We start from the raw sequence: 21793 nt of genomic DNA, 5'->3' as shown, positions 1-21793 counted from the left end.
GCTGCTGCCCGCAAAGTACGCGTACCCCTATATTTCCGTCTCTCTCGCACGCGCCTGCCACACCCAGAGATTGCGTCAGCCGCCCCAATGACCTTGTCAGCTAGAATATTACACGTGTGAGCTATCTGGATTTCGCCGGTTGGTTGCCATCGGTTTATTACTCACAGAGTTATCGCGTCATGAATTTCGGCATAATTTCGTTGCATCGTAAATTTTGACCTGGCTACCAAACCGAACTTCGATGTTTTCACGTAAAAAAAATCGCTTTTTGGAAGTTCCGTTTGAGAATAGCACTTTCGGAGCTTTCATTAGCGTAGGTGGAAAAGACGAGAACTGATCACAAACAAGCCAGAATTACAAGCTTCCAAATCAGACAATATCGCACTCATCCAAGCTCAATCTTGACAACGGTATTCTAACCACTATTCTTTAAGTCTAAAGAACGCTTAAAGATCTTCTGCGCACTTCATTTAAAGACAGATTATACAACTAATTCATGTCCTGTCCTGTCATCCAGCGTATCGAATGGAAGAAGTTCTAAGTAAACCTAACTTCAAATGGGATGCATCTTTCATGTACCATCACCATTCTGCTGGAACACTACTCCAGGCTTTCGCTAGCGAGAAGAGAAGGCATTGGAACGTAAAGAGGCACGTGCAGAGAAGGAAGCCAGAAAAATTTGTAGCCCATCGAATTTTCAGTAGATTCGCATTCTCGGCTGGGAGTCGAACCTGCTACCTTGAAATCGCTGTGCTAGTTTTTCTTGTGCACTGAACTGATAAGTGTAGTATAGATGCAGCCCTTGTACTCTCGGACATGTATTCTCATGCTGCTTGGGCTGTCTTCGAAACTTCTTTGCGATGGCATAACTGTGATTTATCGACCAGTAGCAAGCCCTGGGCGACAGCCTGCACTACCCGGGTCACCACAAACTATGCTCCACGTCCATTCCAAGTCTACTCCAAATTGATACCGCCAGTTATCGTTGTGTTTCTCACTATGAAGCTCCACGAAGCTTCGAAACACGACCACTCTGCATCGTGAAGATGCGTTACGTCAATCCGATTACGTTGGCCACGAACGTTATCAGATTATTTTTGTCTGTCTCTTTCTATCGGCCATGCGCATCTGACTATATTGGCTTACGGTTTCCCGTGACACCGCTATTCTGCTCGCAATACTAGCTCGCGGAAAGAGAGCGCTCTCAAAATGGAAGATGTGTATGCAGATTAAGACACGTAGAAAGTTTCCCGAGTGCACTTTCGGGAATAGGATGAACCTAGCTCTATATGCGTTCTGGTTTTTTTTTGGAGATCGTAAAAAGAAAAAGGAAAACACACGTAAAAAAAAAAGAAGGAAAAGAGAAAGATGGAGAAAGAGCAGATGCGAGGAAATTTCAAGGCTGGTAGGTAATGGTTATGCCTAGTTCCACTTGATGACGGCACACACGACGCCACGGCGCAGTAATTGACGCCGTGAGGCCATGTTTATGTCGCTGCTGTGTTTTGCGGTTGACGTGATCTTCTGGGACATTTCTTTGGTGGCTTGATAATGAGTGCCATGGAGTGACCTGCAGTCCCTTGCCGGCTATTGCATTCTAGTTTTTGACGTTCTTAATGGATCAAGCATCAGGGAATCAGAGCGATACGCAGAAGTAGCAGTTGCAGGGCCGTCAGTCTAGCAACCTACCAAGAGGTGAGCAACGCCATCTCGACAGAGAAGGCCTGCTGGATGCCTCCTCGCACTCCTTCTCACTACATATAAGATCAGGATGTCATCCAATCACCGCAGACGGTTTTACACGGAATGTCTGTGTGGGCACCAGTGGCTGCCCATGCGTGAGGCGGCGACCAGTCTCCCATTAGCTACGGCCGCCGAAAGCACAGTCGTGATTGGCGGACAAATTGATACGTCACGTAGTTTAAGCGATCAGACTGGTGTCGGTTCAGCATGTCAATGGCTCGACGCTTCACTCAAAACGCATGACGTGCGATTCTACATCCTTTACGGGAGTGCAATGGGGAAGTTGCAAAATGTACATATATAAAAAAGAGAGAGAGAGACTTAGGACTACGCAACCCCGAACCCCTCTAATAAGATTAAGCTCATTTGCTATTCGCAAAGGTCTTTGGCAATTCGAGATCCGATAATCAGGGTCCTACCTAATTATTCTACATGCGACGTCTTCGTTCCCACCTATTAGGCTCACCCACGTAATTTAGTTGGTAGTGGATCATTAGAAAAAAGGGTCGGAGATAGACGGCAGACACAAGCGCTAGAACTATTACGCAACAGCTCTGAACATAAATTGCAAAGGCTGAAACGACAACGCCCATGACGACACGAGCAACAATAAGGCAACATGTATGACATGACGGCGTGCGAAAATGGAGATTTCACAGCGAAAGCAGAAAATGCACTGTGCGTACGGCTTGGGACAAAAGGTTACGGAACACTGCACTGGAGCGACCCATTCCTAGATATCTTAAAGGGACTATGAAACGATTTTTTTCTTCGTTTCGTTCGAAAGAAGACATTTTTCTGAGTCTAGAAATTTTACTTTCGTCGCGCGAGCGGATTTCTCGGGAGCGAATTTAAACGGAGCGGCGAAGGGAGGACAGCTGGCGCCGTGACGAGCTGCCGAGCGGAGACACAACGGGTAACTTGACGCGACCACGGCCGGCTCAGCAACACGTCATCGTGACGTGTTGCCGAGCCGAGGAATCCCGCCAGGAGCATGCGCCGTAGGATCCCGCGTATGCGTTCATCGGGAGTGGAAATCTCCATGACAGCAGCTTTCGCGCGATCGGCAGATTTCGGCAGTGGCGGCAGCCACAGCGCGAGCTCGCGGCATTACTTGCCATTGTGCAACACCGGTGACGTAACGGGGAACCGAAGAGCGGTCCGTACAGTTACACCATCGGCAGGGAAATATGCGCGGGAGAGGAGGAACGCGGAAGAGACATTTCCAGCGCGCGCTCCTCGCAGAGTGGAGCGATTTCGTCCGGAAAAATTTGTGGCATATTAGTTTCTCTGCGGGAAGAACAGTTTCCATCGAAAAAAAGTATGGGGGTTCGGGAAATTTCATAGTCCCTTTAAGAAACGTGTGATCTATGCGGGCGTTTATGTGTGCGCTCCTGTTTTTTTCTAGAGTCTTTCTAATGGAGAAATGCGGCACTCCGGTGTTCCGTAAACTTTTGTCCCAAGCTGGACAAGCAAATTTTAATGCAGGATGACAATTTAACTGTGTACAGCTCGAAGAACCTGCGGCGAATGAAATGAACCTGCGAATTCGTTATTGTAAACTGCTCGTACGCTACCGTTGAAATGAATGTTTATTCTTGAAGCAACTTATTTCATTATCCAGCGAGTGTTCCTTGAAAGTTCCAAACTTCGTTGAAGAGATTTGCGTGTCCAGAAGGAAGTTTCAGAAAAAGATCGTCTGTCACAAGCCGCCAGATGACATTGGGCTGCAGGGAAGAAAATGTTCACTGAACTTTCCCGTGCTTTTCCAGCATAAAACAAAATCAAATGAGCCCAAGCCGGCCTCAAGTCCTCGGAACAGGGACATCCTCAGAAACAACGTGGGCGGTGATTAACGTCTCGAAAATGCGTACTATACCGGGTGTTTCAGTTAAATCCCCGGGCTAAATAATTCGCGAACGGGTGCACCAATCGACTAACTTTCTTTACTTTCTTACGTAACTGTCCCATACCGCCTACAAGCTGCGCACCCTGTGAATGAGTGGAAGGCGCTCATTATTTAAACAAAAATTCAAATGAGTTTCGGCAGGGCGCTGTCGGCATTAAAATGGGTACCACCCCCTTTTGGGACCTTCAGTGGACAACTTTTAGAGAAAAATCTGCCACCGAAGCGAGTCATTTGTGGCTGTAATTAATTGGTAGTGCTGTAATAGTAATGAATTGGTTTAGGTATACATATCTTGTCGCGGACATGATTCATTGGTGCATAAGGGAGTGGAAGAGCGTTCTTTTGCGCTTCCCCGCGACCAGCCGCGACAATATGTAAACCGAAACCAATTACAGCAACAAATGACCGGTTTCGGTGGCAGATTTTTTTCTAAAACGTGTCCACTGAAGGTCCTAGAGGGGTAGTACCCATTTGCGAAACTCATTTGAACTTTTATTAAATAATGAGCGCCTCCCACTTATTCACACGATGTGCAGCTTGTATAGCTGGTATCAGACAGATACTTGTCGACACAGACACAGAAAGTTCGTCGAGTGGTGCACACGATCGCGAATTATTTAGCACGGGGATTTAACTGAAACACCCGGGATAGATGACCAAAACGTTGCATCACTATTGTGGTTTACCAATAACTTGCCTGAAACCTTTCGCACAAATTTTCCTTCCAGTTGTAATGGACCTTCCACAATTCAACTTCCCTCCAGCTGCTGTCGGTGTTCATAGGATCGTCCATGTAACCTCGACGCGCAACGCCGCATTCTACCAGTTGGGTCGTGTCAAGGCCTTCTGGCACTTCCTGGAGGCAGCTCTCAAAGAGCTGCAAATTCAAAACGACGACGAGTTCAAAGACGACGTGGCAGTCATGACCAATATCCTTACGGCCACAACGTCGTCTTCAGTCAGGATGGCTTGAGTGTCCGTAACTTTGAAGCACACTCGCAGTACGCCGTCATACTTTTGCTCGCCAGGGACGAAATCCTGTCAATGTATTGACATGTATGCTATATTACCATACCCGATGCGTTTTACTTACGCCTGGCAGAACAAATTGGTCGGTTCGAAAGATTCGCATAAGTGCGATCTCCAAACCTCGAGGTTGCGCCAGAGATGTCTTCGACCTCTGGTACCTGGGAAAGCGGGAAAATTCTCATTTTGAAATGAAAGTTCGGGGCATTGCTACCTGCTAATGACGAAAAGGACATAATGGTTCGGTCCCCATCGCGGCAGAGCGCCCTTGCCTTTCAGTCCTGTTCTGCCGGCTGGATTCCTGTCGCAATGGAAGCATCCCATTTTAGTGGCATTCTAATAAAGTTGCACTAATACTTTTACCTTGGAATTCCTTCGCTTTCAAGAACATAGATGATGTAGCCACCTTCGTCGTCGGAGATCCATGACTTGCGGTCGATGCTGACGCCACCTGGTGACACGGCCGTGCAGTTCCATTGAAAAGCTGGGAATGATTTATCGCTGTCTTTCGCGCGCAGCCTGAGACATGACGTAAAGGGCAATTAATACAGGCCTGCCTCGCTGGATGACTATGTTCCCACAGCAGAGCCTCTGGACATGAGTCCAGACTCAAACTTACAGAAGGATGTCCTCATCGACATAGACCTGCAGTGGTCCCGGAAACTGAGATCGGGCTCGTGTGTAAGCCACCGGGTCATAGTCCAACCACATCACTTCCCAAGGAACGTATTTGTCTGGTACCGGGAATCGTTGAATCTTCGTCCCCGGGTATGGAGATTGTCGGGAAATGTAGTGCAGAGTCGTTTGCTGCACGTTGGTTCCCGTGGACGAAGCATCTGCCGAGATCGTGAACAATCATGACGTAAGTTTCGCACGACTGGAGTGTGGAACATGGCATTTATGCATTCAGTTGTGTTGACTCAGTTGTGCATTCGGTGAGCTAAGCTATAGAGAGTGTTATCTGCAGTGGAACAAGAGCTCGATACCCGATACGGTAACTCACCAGCTTTGGAAGAGACCTGTTTGAGGGCTTCCAAGTACAACAAAGATTGCGTCAGCTGTCGTTGCACCTCTTGTACCTGGCCGTTAAGCTGGTCCAGGAGCGAGCGCTGATAGTCTACGTCTTCCAAGATCAACACGAGCCTGAGAATAAACGACATTCGTGATGGCTGCCTTATGTGTTACAGGGAACCAATTGCAGACCCTTCCCTGTTCTCGAGCGCGTATTCTGAAGCACAACTGTATTACAAGCAAATATACACTGTGGGCTTGCCGGCAGGCCGCAGAAAATCTGCAGATCTGTCAGACAATTCGGCATTGGACCATGACACCTGAAAAAGGGCTTGTGCTGTGTTTGTCTAATCGCCTCATCTACTGCTACGTTAATTGTGCATCGACAGCACTCGTCAACGGAGAAAGTTACCGTGATTTGCTGGAAGTGGTTCGACGCTCGCCGTATGGTATGCACCACGCGGATACAGCACTGGTGTACACGCTACCATGGGCCAAAAATGTACCATGTACCGTACAATGCATTTACGCGTCTGCGTCACCGACGACTGTTAGGCACAAGGAGCAAAGCAGAGGCAGGGCTCGTTTAGCAACGCCACGTGACGTCTGCAGGTTCTTAAGATTTTAGACTTTCGAAAACTGTACCTTTCTGCCTGCTGCTCTGGCCCGTCAGCATTAGCAGCGGTCGCTTCACTGTACTCCAACGCTTTCTGTCGCCAATAGTGGTAGTCGCGGTCTGACAGCTTCTGACCTCTTCCAGGGAGATCTTGCATGCGTACATGCAACGGCTCTTTCTGCGAACAGAGTCTGTATAAATACTGAAAGCTCCAGTCTTTCGCCGAATATATCAGCGCAGGACTAACGCGTACCTCGTGATTCCTGCATTTTCTACACTTTGACGTTGCTATTCCACAGACTATGAACCTGGTGACAAGCCAGACGTAGCTCAAGACGTTCACCGGTGGCGGAAGACAGCGTCTTGTGGCGAAGTCCGTGACGAGTTCGTACCTCTGGAACTTCCAAATAGCGTCGGACTCTGGCTCGAGGTCTGCTGCTGTATTACTGCATGGAGACATAGTGCAGTGCATGATATAGCGTTACCAGCACCATTAGGTGGCAGTTGGGAGTACCTGAACAGGGCATATAGAAGTGTGAGCAGAATGAGTTTGAGATGAATGAAGTACAGGATGGTGAACACGTAAGGCCAAAGTCCAGGATTGGGACAACTCTCGTCCGTATCTGGAAGAGGTTGTAAGGGACGGTGTAAAGTATTTGCTCGTAACTTTGTGCCGCTGAATGTCATTTAGTGGTGTATTTAACATGACTGCGCAAGCGGCTTGCAGCGATTGGACAGGCGACTGAGTAAAAGGTTCCCAGAATCAAAAAGCTGTTGCCACTGCGATCATGAATTCTTGTGCGGCGAAAAGCACGAAATCTCTGCATCTTTACATCAGGCCAGACGCTATGGATACTTGACATAGTTCACGCAATTCATGGACAAAAACACACGTCAAGACGAGACGAACGATTTGGCTGTGTGTTTTCGTCCGTGAGCTCTTTGTTGCCCCCGACAGCTGTCTCCAATTTACCAACTGTCAAGCACTGTATTTTCTCTCCTGCCGCTATGCTGCAATGTTACGCGCTATCATTGCAGCTGCATTGTGCGAATTGATGAACTTACATTTGCTGACGTGGCAGGTGTCGTCGCTAGTGCGCACCAACTTGAAACAACTTGATTGTCCTGCATTTGTGAAAGAGAAAAATTGGGTCTTCCATGTTGCGCATGTTGCAGTTTCCGGAAGCGAGTGTTCAATGCACTATGGCTTGTCCTTTGTATACGTATTTTCGGTCACATAGACGAATTTTGACCAACCAGCCTGCTTGCTTTGTTCTATGCCGCACTGACTTACATGTACAACGTTGCGTGTCTAATTTTACACTTGAAACAACTTAGCAGGGCTTGCTTTCGATTAGCGCAAAAATAGCCCATAAATGGAACTAAGGTTGTTCCCCTTTGTAATAGAGCCTCGTAGGAGTGATGGAAGGTCTGCATTTACTGATGAAACAAGGAAGTCACTGAAAAGGTTAGCCAGCTGTAGGATTCGAACCCACATCTTCCGGATTACCGGTCCAGGGCTCTTACCAATTGAGCTAAGCTAACACACCTCCCCAGCGACCTCCAAGAGTGCGTCATCTGAAGAGACAAACCAACCACTCTCTCCCTCGTTCCACTTTCACTCTTACATGTTTTCTCACTCATACACAGATCCATACGACGGGATCGACGCAAGCGGCAATTGCCATCATGGTCTGCATTTGCTCTTCCCTAAGAGTACCTTCGAGATCGTCTATCGGTGTCAGAAACAATGAGAACCAAGCCTTGTGTACGATCCTCCGGAACAACTCGACCGTGATGGGAAAATCGGGGTAGAGAACCGCATGAGTAACAATGCCTCCGCTTATGATCACCAGAAGCGCCATTCGCATGAAGTTCATGAAATCTCGCATAACCTGCAACGAAAATGGACATGGGCGTTTTGTGACACTGTAATAGGACTGCAATTGCTACAGTTCGCAAGAATATTCTCTGAAATGCTGAGGAGCAGGGGGCATTAGTTTGCACAAGCCCCATGAACTCACTGCACGCTCTCATGCTGAGCAATCATGGCGCTTGCGGAAACAAACATTACCATGAGCTTCACTCTGTAGAGGAGCGGTCCAAGCTGTGGTGATATAGGCAGGTAGATGAAGGTCTGCCTGTAGTAGAAGTACAACAGGGCTACGCACAGCAGCACTCTGCTATTGTACGGGTCGCGGAAAACCCCAACATGAAACATCCGTGCAAGAAGGTAGTTCACGCCGAAGAAGGTTGTCACCAAGATTTCCACGCATTTCGCCGTGAGAGGAACGTTCGCGTTCAACTGAAATATTCAGATGAATGAAATGAAATTTCTGTAGGTATCTTGCTCCACTGTTGACGCACTTGTGAACTCAGCACATGGACGTTCGCCTTGGTTATTCCCCGCAATGTCTACGCGCTCGCAGTGCGGAATGTTACCTTGTGGAGCCTGTAGGTTCTGTCAATCGTCTCCAAAGATATCAGGAAAATCCAGGTGATTGAGACGATGTCTAACATTGTGTTTCCACACGAAGGCCACAGGACTGCCACGCTCAAGGTTCCCAAGAACAAGACGTAAAAAGTCTGAAAGTTTCCGGATATTCATAATTAACCATTTCAAGGCGGGCAATGGTGGGGCGATGACTACAATGTGAAGATAAACCTGCATTTAGTGCTGCATTCGGCTTCCGAAGTATTCTCAGAGAACAAGTAAATGCAAGCCAGTCCTTATGCAATAGTACGGAGATGAAGGGTCAGATCAGATGCCGTGGATGCCTGTTGACCTTAGCGGTTTCTATCTATTTTATGCATAAAGTCTCTGCCCTACCTGATAGACCCAAAACTTGGTGATGGGAGCGTTCCACATGAGGTAGATCATCTTCCAGACCGGTGGATTTAGATGAATGAAGAGGCCTTCCTGTGCCGCTGTGCCCACCGTTTCGTATCGGTCGTACTTCCTGCACGGAAAAGACCGAACGAGCAAAAAGATACTCAGATTTATCTTCACATACGTCCGTACACGTTCTCTGTGATGTTACGAGAGAGGCTATAATCCTTGTCGCCGTCATCTTCTGCAAATAAAAATTTAAGAAACCGACATGAGAAACAACTTTGACGATCGAAAGTGTTCGTACCATCGCCGTAGTCCATCTGATGGGGATCACTTTTGAATCGGACCCAGATGTACATCGGGAAGACGAAAAAGGAGCACAGGACTATCTGCGGTACACGAGGGGAGAGGTAATGGCTATACCGTTATACCGTACAGCTGGGATAGGCAAGCCATCAGCACATCCCAGTGCTACTGAGGCAGCTGGTCACTTCATTAGGAGCCTGAAATGCTCCCATGTGGTAATGAAACCACAAGGAAACATTTACGGTAGCTCTTACCTTGAGCCACATGGGCACACCTAGGAATCCCCAAGCTATGTCACGAACGCTGATACGTCCCAAGAACTGATTGCTCAGCCATTTCTGACAGCAAGGGTGCGCAAGAAACGTTCTGTTCGAAGCCTCGGCAGCGATGTCCACGGCTGTCTTGTACTTCCAGTCCATGCTCTGTACACTGAGAATGTCGTACGCACGACAAGTAGAGTCACTGTAGCATAGGTCAAGTACACCAGTGGCCATGGCAGCAAATTGCCTGAAAACACATCTACGCTTAGCTACCACAGTACCATTGTTAAAGACCAACGGAGTCTGCGAGGACACTTCAGTGAGAGAGACACACTTTACAGCATTCCCCGAGAAGTACATGCTTGTGTGTACTCAGTGCGAAATTCATGCTATGTAGCGCGTACCTCTTGGTCTCCAGAAGTTCCTGCTTAATGCTCCCTTCGAAAGCGTAGAAGGACAGCTTATCGTAAGTCATCGACAGGACAAGCGCCATGTGGACAGGTTGGTCACAGTTCCGCCACAGAACTTCAGCCGTCTTACGGCGATTTGTAAAGGCAGCCCACAAAGACAAGATCACAAGGGCCTTGCGCTCAGCGGATGCTGCATCCTACATAAACGACACATCACAGCAGTCGCAGAAAGGAAAGGAACAATTGCTTCAAAACGCACCTGTATGTACATGCCCAGAGCAGTGTTCATGGAAAGTTCTTCAGAATCCACGAAATCGTGAAGCCCCGTTGTCGTCTCGATAAGCCAGTTCAGGTCCATCTCGATGAAGTTTTTACCAATCTTAGACAGCTGCACAATAAAGAAATCACCACTACGACACTCGCCTATGGGAAATATGCGCGTCTCTTACCAGGCTGTGCCCTAGCGCTCCTTCCCAACAAACGGATCGGAAGAACTCTTCGTGCTGTACTTTAATGAATAGCTGTTTAAGCCGTTTTGGGGAGAGGTACTTGTGCACCTGAAATCCTTGGTTGAGAAAGAGGTGAAGGAACTCTTCACGTTTTGAACGCACAAGTGCGTATTCAAAGTCTTCTCTGTCGATCTGCGAAGTTCGGAGTTGGTATGGTCGTGCAACACGACATACACGCGTCATAACCACGCCCTGTGACTACATACTTGATATCGCTGTGGTGTATCCTTGGAAAAGACCTTCGTGATGGCCACATGCGGGCAGTTCCAGTCCAAACACAGTAACAGGTCTTTCTTCATCTGGTGCGCCTGATGTAGTTGTACTTGAGCTACAGATACGTTTGGAACCTCGTTTGTAGGTTGTTACAGTTATTTGTAGGTTGCTATAGTCAAGCTACCACAAACAGCTTTCGGCTCTTTGCTGTTCGCATTGCAAATACCAACAAACAGGCATTCATTGATTCAACTAGGCAATGTTGAAACAGCGTATGACCGCGTCAACATTCTGAGTTAGGATATGGAGAACGCCGTTTACGGAATCGTGCAAGCCGCTTTTTACTGAATCGTTCAACGAGGGCATGTCTCAAACGGTGAACTTAGGGCGAAGCTTAACAAAGGTCTTGCGTTGTGGTATACATTGCTGCTGTTATCGGTTGGAAAGCATGGTACCGTCGCCACCCGTGGTTAGGCCTGCATAAGCGTTTGCGGACGCTGTGAAGCGTTACATTTCATGTAGTGGCTTTCTTAAGTCTGTTGCGCGCATGCTCCCACTGACATCTGCAGTCAATGAAAGGTTACTGCCAGGAACTTGCACACATTCTCGCCACCCTTGCTACTGCCACCCTGTGTACGTAAAGACTTCAATACCAACCAAGGCACTAGAACGTCTGAGTACAGCTAGTTACCTAAGTCATCGGAAAACGCTTAAGATGATCAGAACGTTTAGGACTACAATATTTCGAATTTGGTATATTTCGGTAGAAGAGCAGAAAGCATCGTACATTTAAAGACGGCCTTCAAGAGGATATCGTCCAGGTGCTGCAAATTATTCCTGTGGTGATGGATGTTGATCACCGTGAAATATTTCTGGTCTTGTGTCTAAGAAATACAGAATATTCATCGTATTGCAAGACAAATGGCACAAAGTAGCTTCCGTACCTGACATGCAAGACGCAGGCACTCTATAATCCTGTCCCTGAATACATTTCTGGATAACGTGTTGTCTCGGAACTTTGGGAACATTTGGCAGATCTTTTGGCTGAGTTCTGGCTTCAAGACTCCCTCAATGAACTCAGGGTCCCACAGCGTCACCCCACTACAGAATGAACACATTTCATGCAATATATTCTTTGTGGGAAACTTCCCGGCGTTTTGACCAGAAGAACGAAGAGCCAGATATTTCGGTAAAAGAGAAGAACCAGTTCCGATGCTAAGCGTACCGTCGAGCGATCTCGTTGTACGCGAGCGCCAAGAGATCGGCGAGGCCTCCGCTTCCTTGAATAACTAGTACGGGGAGCTGTCTCTTGATATGATCCAGCACCATCTTGTTGCACCCTGTGCCTCCTTGACAAACGACAGCTATGAGAGGAATCTCCGCCGAGTATAAGGTGGGAGGGTCCAGACCAGGGATGTGAGAACCAGGAGCTGGTGGTGTTGCTGAAAACGTGCATGTTTAGAGCAATTGGTCTTGTTTGATGAGAATCTAATAGTACTAGCGCTAGAGATTAGAAGCGCAGTGCTACGTTCTCACTCGTTGTACGAAAGGGAAAGAAAGGGACTAGCGTTCCCAGTCTAGTCCTTGCGATTCAAGTAGAGAGCCTTCTCAAAGAGGTGGCAACGCGAGTAAATCTCTTGAAAGTTGGACTGCTTCGGAACAATGTTGGGCTATGATTCGAAGACCAAGTGGACCAGCCTAAAAGGTTGCAGGCAACGCATGAGCGCGATGCACAGAGGTCACGCAGAGCTACTTCGGGCACTACCCTTTCACATAGACGTATTGCGTATCTGTGCCACTGCAAATCTTTAGCTTAATGACTGCCAACGCAAAGTGATGCAGCCTACAGCACGAAAGTGTGTATTACATAGATGCTCTCCACAGTCATATTTTCTGTTTTCATAATGACTGAATGACGGCTCTAGAATTGTATAGCAATACTTTACATAGTGTCTCCTCTTCGCAGGCCATAGCAAGATGCTGTTCCAGCTTGAGCACGAAATAATTGAGCCCTGTCTTGTGAATGGTGTCGTCTTTAACGATGATGTAATGCGTGTGTTCAGGGTTGAGGTCAAAGCGATTATCGTCAGGTCGACCTCCCGTGTTCTCAATGTAGATCGGGCCATCCTGCAAGGAATCGACAATTCGCAGCTGCCCATACTGCAGTGCTTTGCGTAAATCGCGAATAACTACCTTGTTCGCTTCGAACTTTTCGGCGCAGGTAAGCACGTCTTCGCGTACGATCGCCAGAAGGCAAAGCGGCGGTAACTTCTCATAGTCCGTGTGCGGATGTCGGTGGCAGCGTCTGATCTGTCGCTGGACCAACTCCTCGTTTACCCAGCCGCCGATCTCTTTGGCGATGCCAGCGTTCATTCCGTTGGTCAAAATCCACATGGCGGTCGTATTTGCTGCCTGAAGTTTTACGAGTGTAATAACCAAAGGCAAAGTTATGTCATCTATCGGTCTTAGGCATGACTTTCCCCTATCAGCAGGACACCATACCTTGATGAGCCCCTTCTTGACGTTTTCCAGTTGTCTTGGAGCGCTCCATTCTTGCCAGTTGGCAAGGCTAGAGATGATGACCAGCACAATTCGGGGCAGCGTAAACTTCCACTCACGCGTGAACACATTGAGCACGTCGTCTATGCTGATATCGTGAGTCACACGGATGTACGGACGGCCCTGCGGTTCACATGAATATCTTATTCAGTCACTCACAAGCGTTGCCTGCGTTCCGTGTTTCAGAGTCATTGAGATATGCGCCTCAGATATCGTACCTTTAGCAAACAGTGTGAATGTTCAACACTTACCGCATCAACACTAGTGTTGACACTGCAGTTTGACATAGGCAGGCTCACGCAATCGACAGTTATGCTAACAGTGACTATCATGTGTATACACCCATATCATTACTCGCATAGAAACTAATACAGACTCTGGTAGAAAGCACAACTTGAAATAACGACAGCCGTCCTGATTGTTGGAAGAATGGTATGGGAAAATTATCGTGACAGCGTTTACCTCTGTCTCATAGGCAACGTTCCTCCAGAAGTGTATGGTTCCTTTGCCTATGAGGTACCTAGACACGTCATCCTGCAATAAGGCTATAGTCAACGATGTGGACGTAAAAGGTACGTAGACAAAGCGTAAACAGGCTTTTACCGCTTGGTCCCCAACGGAAGGATGAGCAATAATGTTAAAGCTGGGGATTGAAGAAGCTTTCTTGGCCATCTTCTAGTACCAGCAGGAACTCATGGAATGATCTCGGCGGTCGATTAAGCGCGAGAGATTCTTTTTCCTCCCTCTCTGGTGTGAGAGACTATGGCACGAGCCGGCATTGCTGAAAGTTTTCTTCCTCGAATAGTTGTGCAGAAAGGAGGGAGCTTTTAGCTATGGCCCTTGCCCTCAGGAGGGTTCCCTCCGCCTTTGAAAGGATTCTCTTGCTCTCGGACTCTCTATCCTTCATTTCAGCTTTGGCGGCACCCCCGGGTCTGCTGCCGCCATCAGATTCGTTGTTGTCAATTTTGGTACATCTTGCCCCGCACCACATTAGAGATATCATCTTCATGTGAATTCCAGGCAGATAGAAGTCTGGTTGACACAAGCCAAACAATAAGCAAACCTCAGTACCCCACATCCACCACCTCACCATACCTCCATCACTCCACAATCACATTCTTCACCCAGATTGTCATCGTCATGTCAGGTTATTGGTAGACAACCCCATAGCCCTGGCCGATCTCCATTGTGACTAATGGCTATCCTCGGTAGGACAAAGAAGAAGAAGAAGCTCGATGCCTGACGCTGCTCCGTGCTGGGCACACTTTGTCCCCTGTTTGCTCTTATTGTAGCCAGGATGAAACAGCTGAACACTTTTTGCTCATCTGCCCTCATTTTGACCAGCTCCGCCATATGTATATCTGCATCCCTTTGCGTTAATGGCGCCCCTCCTCTCATTTGAGTCACTGCTGTCTCTCGGAGCATACCATACCGCGCTCTGCAATAGATCTGTTGTAGCAGGTCTCGTGTCTTACATCCTGCTCTCGAACCGCTTCTAGGCACTTTCTCGTTTCTCTCACACGCACTCACGTACACACATTCCCACATACATACATACTCACTTATCCAATATATTCGTCACACGTCATATACACGTCAGTTGTCACCTGCGCCCAACCTGCCCTTACATCTCATCACTGCTACAGCCTGCCAATCATGTAATGAAATGTGATTTATTTTCAAGTCCGAGTTAGGTACGACTCTGCCCAGTATTTTCATTTACTAGACAACGTTTACTTCGCTTTTTAAATTTAATTTACAACATGGTGCCAGATGGGACAACGGACTTCTCGTTAATTCGCTAATTTAATGCTTCACAATCGTGATTTATGCTGGAGATATCGGTGTCGGCAGCTGTCACAACCTTCCAATTATTCAACATTCGCAGCGTAATGATCTACCATGACAGATATTATCTGTAGAATCCCGATCGTGTTCCCGTACCTAGAAAGCGCATTATGACGTCCAGCCACCCGTAATCTCTTTCCATCTGACTTGGTTCGTGTTCGGTTGCCTCGACTTCCCAGATTAATTTTCATTCTTGCCTCAGTTTTTCTCACTTCTCTCTCACCCTTAGTTGTGTTCCCCTTTTTACACATACAGACATAAAAAGAAAAAGAACGTGTCTACGTGGCAGGATATTTTAAGAGCAGTGACTTGCTGCAACGAAGAAACTATTTCGCAACTACCAGCTCGCGTGGCTCAGTGGTTAGCGTGCTCGCCATGTCACGTTGAGAATGGGGGGTACCCGTGTTCGAATCCCGGTGCCGGCTGTGCTGTCTGGGGTTTTTCCTGGGTTTTCGTCAGACGCTTTCAGACATATGTCGGCACAGTTCCCTTAGAAGTCAGCCCAGGACGTGCTTTCCTCAGGGCGTCAGCCGTGACATTGCCCAGATCTGTGAGGCCGACAACGGCGAGCCCTTTCACCATTACCACCACTACCATTACCACCACTATTTCGCAACTACGTTCTCGCTGACTGACTTCCGTCGAATGCAAGTGCCCGCTGTATTTGGAATGAGTGTGTAACTTCGTGTGTAGCGCCGACATTAATTGGTCAATGGTGGTATGCTGAGTAATCAGGCATTGAGGGACGCAAATGTCAGAGAGTCGTGTGCAATGCAATGGCAACTGCCTGTCTGATAGCACAGAAGTTTCTCCCTTGAACTAGCTTGCCTGTGGTTGCCTTCTTGGGTATTTGAAGGAGATAACGTTTAATTAGAGGGTGGGTGGTTCAATATTACGACTCTGGCCTAGAGACAAGAGATGTCTCCCTTAGCTTATGGGTCCCTACTATTATCACAGAGAGCTGTTTCTTGCGCGTTGACACAAGCGGGGCATTTGCATCGCTGTTCACTGCCCTAACGTATACATGGAAACGTGGCGTACCTTAGGCAGAGTTGGGGAAGCAAAGAGAAGCCGTTACCAGTTAAGTTACTGTGCAAACAGTGTAACTAAGTTACTAACGAAGTTACAGGTAAAGAATGATCTTGAAGTCCCGAAGCTACTTTGCGAAGCGAACGAGTTATTTCGAAGTTACTTATCACCTAATATACACCTTTTTTAGTTCTTGACCTTTCTATAATTAGTTCAGATCTTGATCTCACAATGGGGAATGCAAGTCGTTTCAAAATAGTTTTGATATTAAAAAAAAAAACTATACCAACATCTGATATCACGAAAGAAGCCTACATTTATGTGCTTCTTTAGGGAGGGATTTCATGATTCTGATATCGTAATAAGGTTCTTGAACGGAGCACAAAGCAAGTTTATGTTCTATAAGTTGTCCTCTACGCACATATCATAGAACCGCGCCAAGTTTTAACCCTACTACACAATGCCCTCTGTCATTATAAATACGCGTACACTGCTCGTCGCTAAGATGTGCGACACCTGAGCCTGCTAATGTACGGCCCAAACAGAATTTGAAGCGTTCACAGCGTGACAACAAGGGAGTTAGACGTGCCGTGCACGTATCACTGGAGTGCACGTTGCTGTCGCCTCAAGTCACTAGGAAGGGAGGGTGCAGCTCTTGATGTTTGTAGACGAGAACCGAACAAAAGGAACTTCAAACTTTCTCCATGCTACTTTGACAAATTTAGCTAAAAAATGGACGAGTTCCCTAAGAAGCTACTGGAGCTCAAGAGCAACGAGTAAGTTAAAAGTTACCGAAAAAAAGTAGCTTGGTTACAGTAACGAGTTACATATAACCAGGGTTGAAAAAAATCCGGATATTTTTAAAAAGATCATCTTCAGTGGGCCTTTTTGGATAAAACTCGGATATTTCTGGATATTTTTGGAGAATATAGACAAGCCTAGAAATGTGACACAGAATAAAAACAAATGTGTTTTGCTGTTCTTCTTGATTTCGGGTGACCTTTCATAGTTTCGGTTTGCCTGTCCCGGTAACATTGAATGAGTTTCTATTGTTTTGCGAAAGGTAGAGTCCCATGCACGCGTGGCTGAATGGTGTAGATGCTACACGCCTGGATTAGCTGTCGTACTTAGTTACAATGCCTCCAGGAAACAGAAGAAAGCATCTCCCTGAATTTGCAGAAGTAGAAGAAAACGGGAAAAAGTTAAATCTGAAAAGTTCAAAAAGTCAAGTTAAAAAGTAAAAAAAGTTAGAAGTTAATGTTACACGTACCTGGGCTTTTGTAAACAGCCAACACTACAATAAAATAAAGTGGGAGTTTTCTGTGTGACATTGAATTTAGATTGTCTTTCACATCGCATCTGGACAAAATCTCGAAAAAATCCGGATTAAATTGTGTGGATAAAATCCAAAAAAATCCACCGGATAAAATCCAAACAACCCTGCATGTAACGAGTTAACGATGACCTTAGGTGTGGTACATAACTCAGCCACATGGTTCGCATATTATGACCGAAAAGACAACATTGACTAGCAAATGCAGAGCACCACGCCAAATAACAACCGTGCCCGTCGATTAAACTAGGGCTTTTGGTAAAACACGAAGGTCAAATTTATCGAGCCGTATTGTAACAGCATCGCACACAACAAAGCCTTCCGTGCTACTTTCGTAATGTCAATATTAATTTTAATTCCTGCGCCACCGTGCCCGCCTGCTTGTTCTTGCGCACGGTTTTTGATTCCGGAATAACAACCGCTCCGCTCAATGAGCTGGCCGAGCACGTTTCACAACGATTAGTGCAGGAACGGGACAGTTTGCCGAGCTCGTACGATAGGTTATTGGTAGGCGCCGTCTAAAGCTGCATTTCAATGGTTATGCAAGTAGCTGCTGCGACTGGTGTTTGGGCGAATCCACATCTCAGCGAGAACACAACCACTAAATGGCTTGTCCCTAAAGCGTGATTTCACCTCGAAACGCTTCTTGTTGTGGCCATCCTGGTGCAACAATCCTCTCCTAGTGGTGTATGTCTTATCGAGAACGGACATTCCGATTTAAAACCTAAAGTCGATTATAGCTAACCTAAAGTCCCGAGAAGAAAAAGGGTGATGTTGATGTTGATGTCGATGAAGTAAAAATAAGAGGGAGGAAGAAAAAGGAACACGGAAATGATCTGAATTCCGCTCCTGTAACCAGATATATTACAAAACACGTACAGGAATTCAAATTACGTCCACATTAAAACAGATTACATTGACTTTCTCCAATAAAGAATTCGGAGGAAGCCAACGGTATTTTGAGTTCTTAACGCCGCACAAATAATTGAGGCAGCAGAGAGAAAAGCTCCAGGGAATAAAGTTGTCAGATAACACTCTTTATTCTGAAAGCTTCGTCAGTAGTTCGACACAAAGCCTGCGGAAGCTATCCAACGAGCATGAAACAGAGAAAGAGTGGCCTAAACATATCACGAAAATAATCAGGAGTTATGAGAAAATTCAAGAGAAGTGGAAAGAAAAATTGAGGTACAACGCAATACCAGCGTGACATGAATGCCTTCTCAATGAAGAAGCCAGGAGAGGCGTATCGAAATGGGCGGGATCTCGGAGGTCTAGAAAGCAAAACAATATAAGAGAAAGAAAGTCCCTTATATGCCGGTACGGTAGGCGAAAGAAGTCATGGGATGGAAGAGAGACGTCATTTTTCTTTAAAAGAAGGTGACTGACAGGGTAACTGGCTGATATGTCTTTCTGAAAGGAACAGCAAAGCATATCACAATGCCGCGGTGGAAACTGTAAAATGGTGTCTTTTGAAGTAGCACACGCAACTATATTTTTTGTCTTACTGCTTCGGGCTCGGAAAGGTCTAAAGAATGACTGTCGAAACACTGGTGTATATGCTATGGTTGCCTGTGCACTGCATCAAACTGGAGCCCGTGCATTTGCTGCTACCACTCGGGGTACTGTTGGGGACGCGATTATGTAAACTCACCTTGTACTTCGCCGTGACATATTACATCGGTTGCGCTTGAAAGTGTTCTGCCAATATTGTATTTGAAGGTGGACCATTTGTTGCACGTCTCTATTATTCAAAAGAGGTAGTCTTGCAACATCTGGAGATTTGAGATGAGATGAACCACGGAGCGCTGATTTTAGACAACCGTGTCCCCTACATCGTCGCCTCCTGCACGGACGTAGAATCACCTTTTTATTTGCCGCGATCGGATACGGTAGTTGAGCTCCCTGAGTAGCACTGTAAGAATGCGTATTTACTCGGACCGACATTCTAGTGCCCAAACATCCTGTTTTTACTGACTTTATTGATGCAAGATCATCGATGTCTCCGTTTTTGTTGATTGGCTGTCGCGTTTCATTTCTGAATAGTCTACCTGCGGATATGGCAGAATTATATGGCGCATAATTTAGTGTAAGACGTTTCATGCGGCAGTCACACTGACATGAACATTTTTCGCGTGCACACTGGCGTGAATAAAACGACATCCTCGTGCGGGGAACGTGCAAAGCATCAGCTGTTATTTGCTCCAGAAGAACGTGATGTCAATGCCCTGTGGACAAGCAAGTGGGCTGGTTTTCTTTTTGACCATCTTTGTGCGTATCGATAAAAACGCTATTCGCTTTCGAAGTGCACATGCAGTGTGCCACAGCGTAATGACTTCTGGTGCGATCTGCCAGTCCAGTGGAACGTTTGTGGAAGACGTGGAGCAAATATTTCCCATATTACGTGCATGGAGGTCCAACAATGCGTTTCCTCTTCTCCAAACGGTCTTTCAACTAAATTCAGTGTTACTCCGTGTCAAGTTCGAAGTTTGCGAAATACCATTTTCGCCATTCGACCTAGCTCTGTAGGTCAATAGGAACCTGGCGGAAGGCGCTAGCGATTGAGTGGCATAGAACACGTTGGTTAAACATGTTATTCTCCAAGATAGACGTATCTGTCTGTGTATGTGTCAGGAATATGCAACTCCCAAGTAAACACTCTCCACCAATTATCGGATTATATTTTGGCGTCTCAAATACATTCTCTCAGGCGAATCGCAAGAAGTAAATGACCTCTAGCAGATTCCAGCTTAGGAAAATCGCCAGTTGATGTTGGAACACTCAAATTTTCTGACGTGCGATTTCATCCTTGTCACACCTCGCATCTCAAAGTCCTGTGCCTCCATGCCAAGATATCTTTATTCAGTGGCGTGAAGAAGTTCCCCTCAACCGGTCACCACGCACGGTCATGTGCCAGGCGTGCTGCAATTCCAACGGACCAGGCCATTTTGCCAGCTGTGGACCAGGAATCCAGGAGCACGACAGTGGGCATAGCGAACGCATATGGGCATATGTGTTCCTTGGGCACCGTGAAAATATCAAGATAGACAACTTTATTCAATGAGTTTCTGGACATGCGTTTGCAGCAGGGCAGCGACGCCAATCCAATATGACTGATATGCACAATTTATTATCTCGTGTTCGTGGGGGTTCCAGAGAGAACGGGAGTCAACAATGCCCACCTCATGTGATCAATATGCCCACTTTAGTATGTCGTGGCCATTGGGGCTCCAGTGAGCACAGGTGTTGGCAACGCATACCTAACATGGCCGGTATGTCCACTTTATTATGCCGTTGTCTTTGGGGTTCCAGAGATCACATGAGTCACCAACGCCAACCTAATATAGCCGGTATGCCCACTTTATTACGTCGTGGTCTTTGGGGTTCCGGAGATCAGTCAACGCCCACCTAACATAACCGATATGCCCACTATATTATGTCGTGGTCGTTGGGGTTCCAGTTGGCACAGGAGCTAACAACGCCGGTTCAATACGACTGATATGCCTACTTTATTATGTCGTGGTCGTTGGGGTTCCAGTGAGCACAGGAGTCAACAACGCCAATCCAATATGACCGATATGCCCACGTCATTATGCCGTGGTCATTTGGGTTCCAGAGGTCACATGAGTCAACAACGACCACCTAACATGACCGGTATGCCCATTTAGTATGTCGTGGCCGTTGGGGATCCAGTGAACGCAGGAGTCAACAACGCTCATCTAAAATGACCGATATGCCCGCTTTAGTATGTCCTGGACGTTGGGGTTCCAGTGAACGCAGGAGTCAACAATGCCCACCTAACATGGCCGATATGCCCACTTGATTATGTCGTCGTCGTTGGTGTTCCAGTGGGCACAAGAGCACAAGAGTAGAGAACGCCCTCCTGATATGACCGATATGCTCACTTATCACGTCGTGGTCAGTCGGGGTTCCAATATCGACAGAAGTGAACGTCCACCTAATGTGACCGACATGCTGCCATGACCCCTGCACTAGGGTTGCGTGGCCGTAGAGGGTTTCACAGTCCACAGCTTCAGCCTTTTCCTCTGCAGACGCTTGCAGTCTTGTAGTCATACCGATTTTCGTACACACGTATTCGTTTTGTTTTATATTTTTGACTAACGCTCCGTCGTCGCCCACGTTCAGCTAGCATGATCACTATTCCTACTCCCCTTGATGTCGTGGTTGCCG

At 46.9% G+C, this 21793-nt stretch overlaps 2 protein-coding genes across 2 annotated transcripts in view; one reads left to right on the top strand and one right to left on the bottom strand.

Moving 5' to 3' along the window:
- LOC135395204 (uncharacterized) overlaps nt 1–21793 on the top strand; it is a 291788-nt gene that overhangs the window by 63063 nt on the left and 206932 nt on the right. The window lies entirely within an intron of this gene.
- LOC135394026 (transient receptor potential cation channel subfamily M member 2-like) lies at nt 3318–14178 on the bottom strand. Its single transcript, XM_064624452.1, has 31 exons — nt 13999–14178; nt 13858–13929; nt 13339–13518; nt 13030–13248; nt 12783–12963; nt 12062–12278; nt 11781–11937; nt 11624–11720; nt 10830–10951; nt 10564–10755; nt 10374–10502; nt 10109–10311; nt 9699–9951; nt 9443–9527; nt 9328–9379; nt 9136–9265; nt 8748–8891; nt 8380–8610; nt 8026–8200; nt 7371–7430; nt 6820–6928; nt 6559–6751; nt 6335–6483; nt 5682–5821; nt 5298–5514; nt 5042–5197; nt 4893–4979; nt 4746–4839; nt 4592–4690; nt 4350–4529; nt 3318–3470 (listed from the first exon to the last, which is right to left on the bottom strand). Exons 1-31 carry the CDS (start codon nt 14065–14067, stop codon nt 3360–3362), a joined length of 4503 nt encoding a protein of 1500 aa, XP_064480522.1. The 5' UTR covers nt 14068–14178; the 3' UTR covers nt 3318–3359.

Source organism: Ornithodoros turicata, chromosome 5, assembly GCF_037126465.1.
Source record: "Ornithodoros turicata isolate Travis chromosome 5, ASM3712646v1, whole genome shotgun sequence".
NCBI classification, from domain to species: Eukaryota; Metazoa; Arthropoda; class Arachnida; order Ixodida; family Argasidae; genus Ornithodoros; species Ornithodoros turicata.
The sequence above is the reverse complement of the archived record's forward strand: the minus strand, read 5'-3'. Positions and strand labels throughout refer to the sequence as shown.

Excerpts from the sequence above, each read along its gene's own strand:
- LOC135394026 (XM_064624452.1), bottom strand. The coding sequence starts at position 14,067 with ATGGCCAAGAAAGCTTCTTCAATCCCCAGCTTTAACATTATTGCTCAT. Across the intron at positions 13,249-13,338 it reads TCAAGAAGGGGCTCATCAAG|GCAGCAAATACGACCGCCAT; the intron begins GTATGGTGTCCT and ends GTAAAACTTCAG. Across the intron at positions 11,938-12,061 it reads TACAACGAGATCGCTCGACG|TGGGGTGACGCTGTGGGACC; the intron begins GTACGCTTAGCA and ends TTCATTCTGTAG.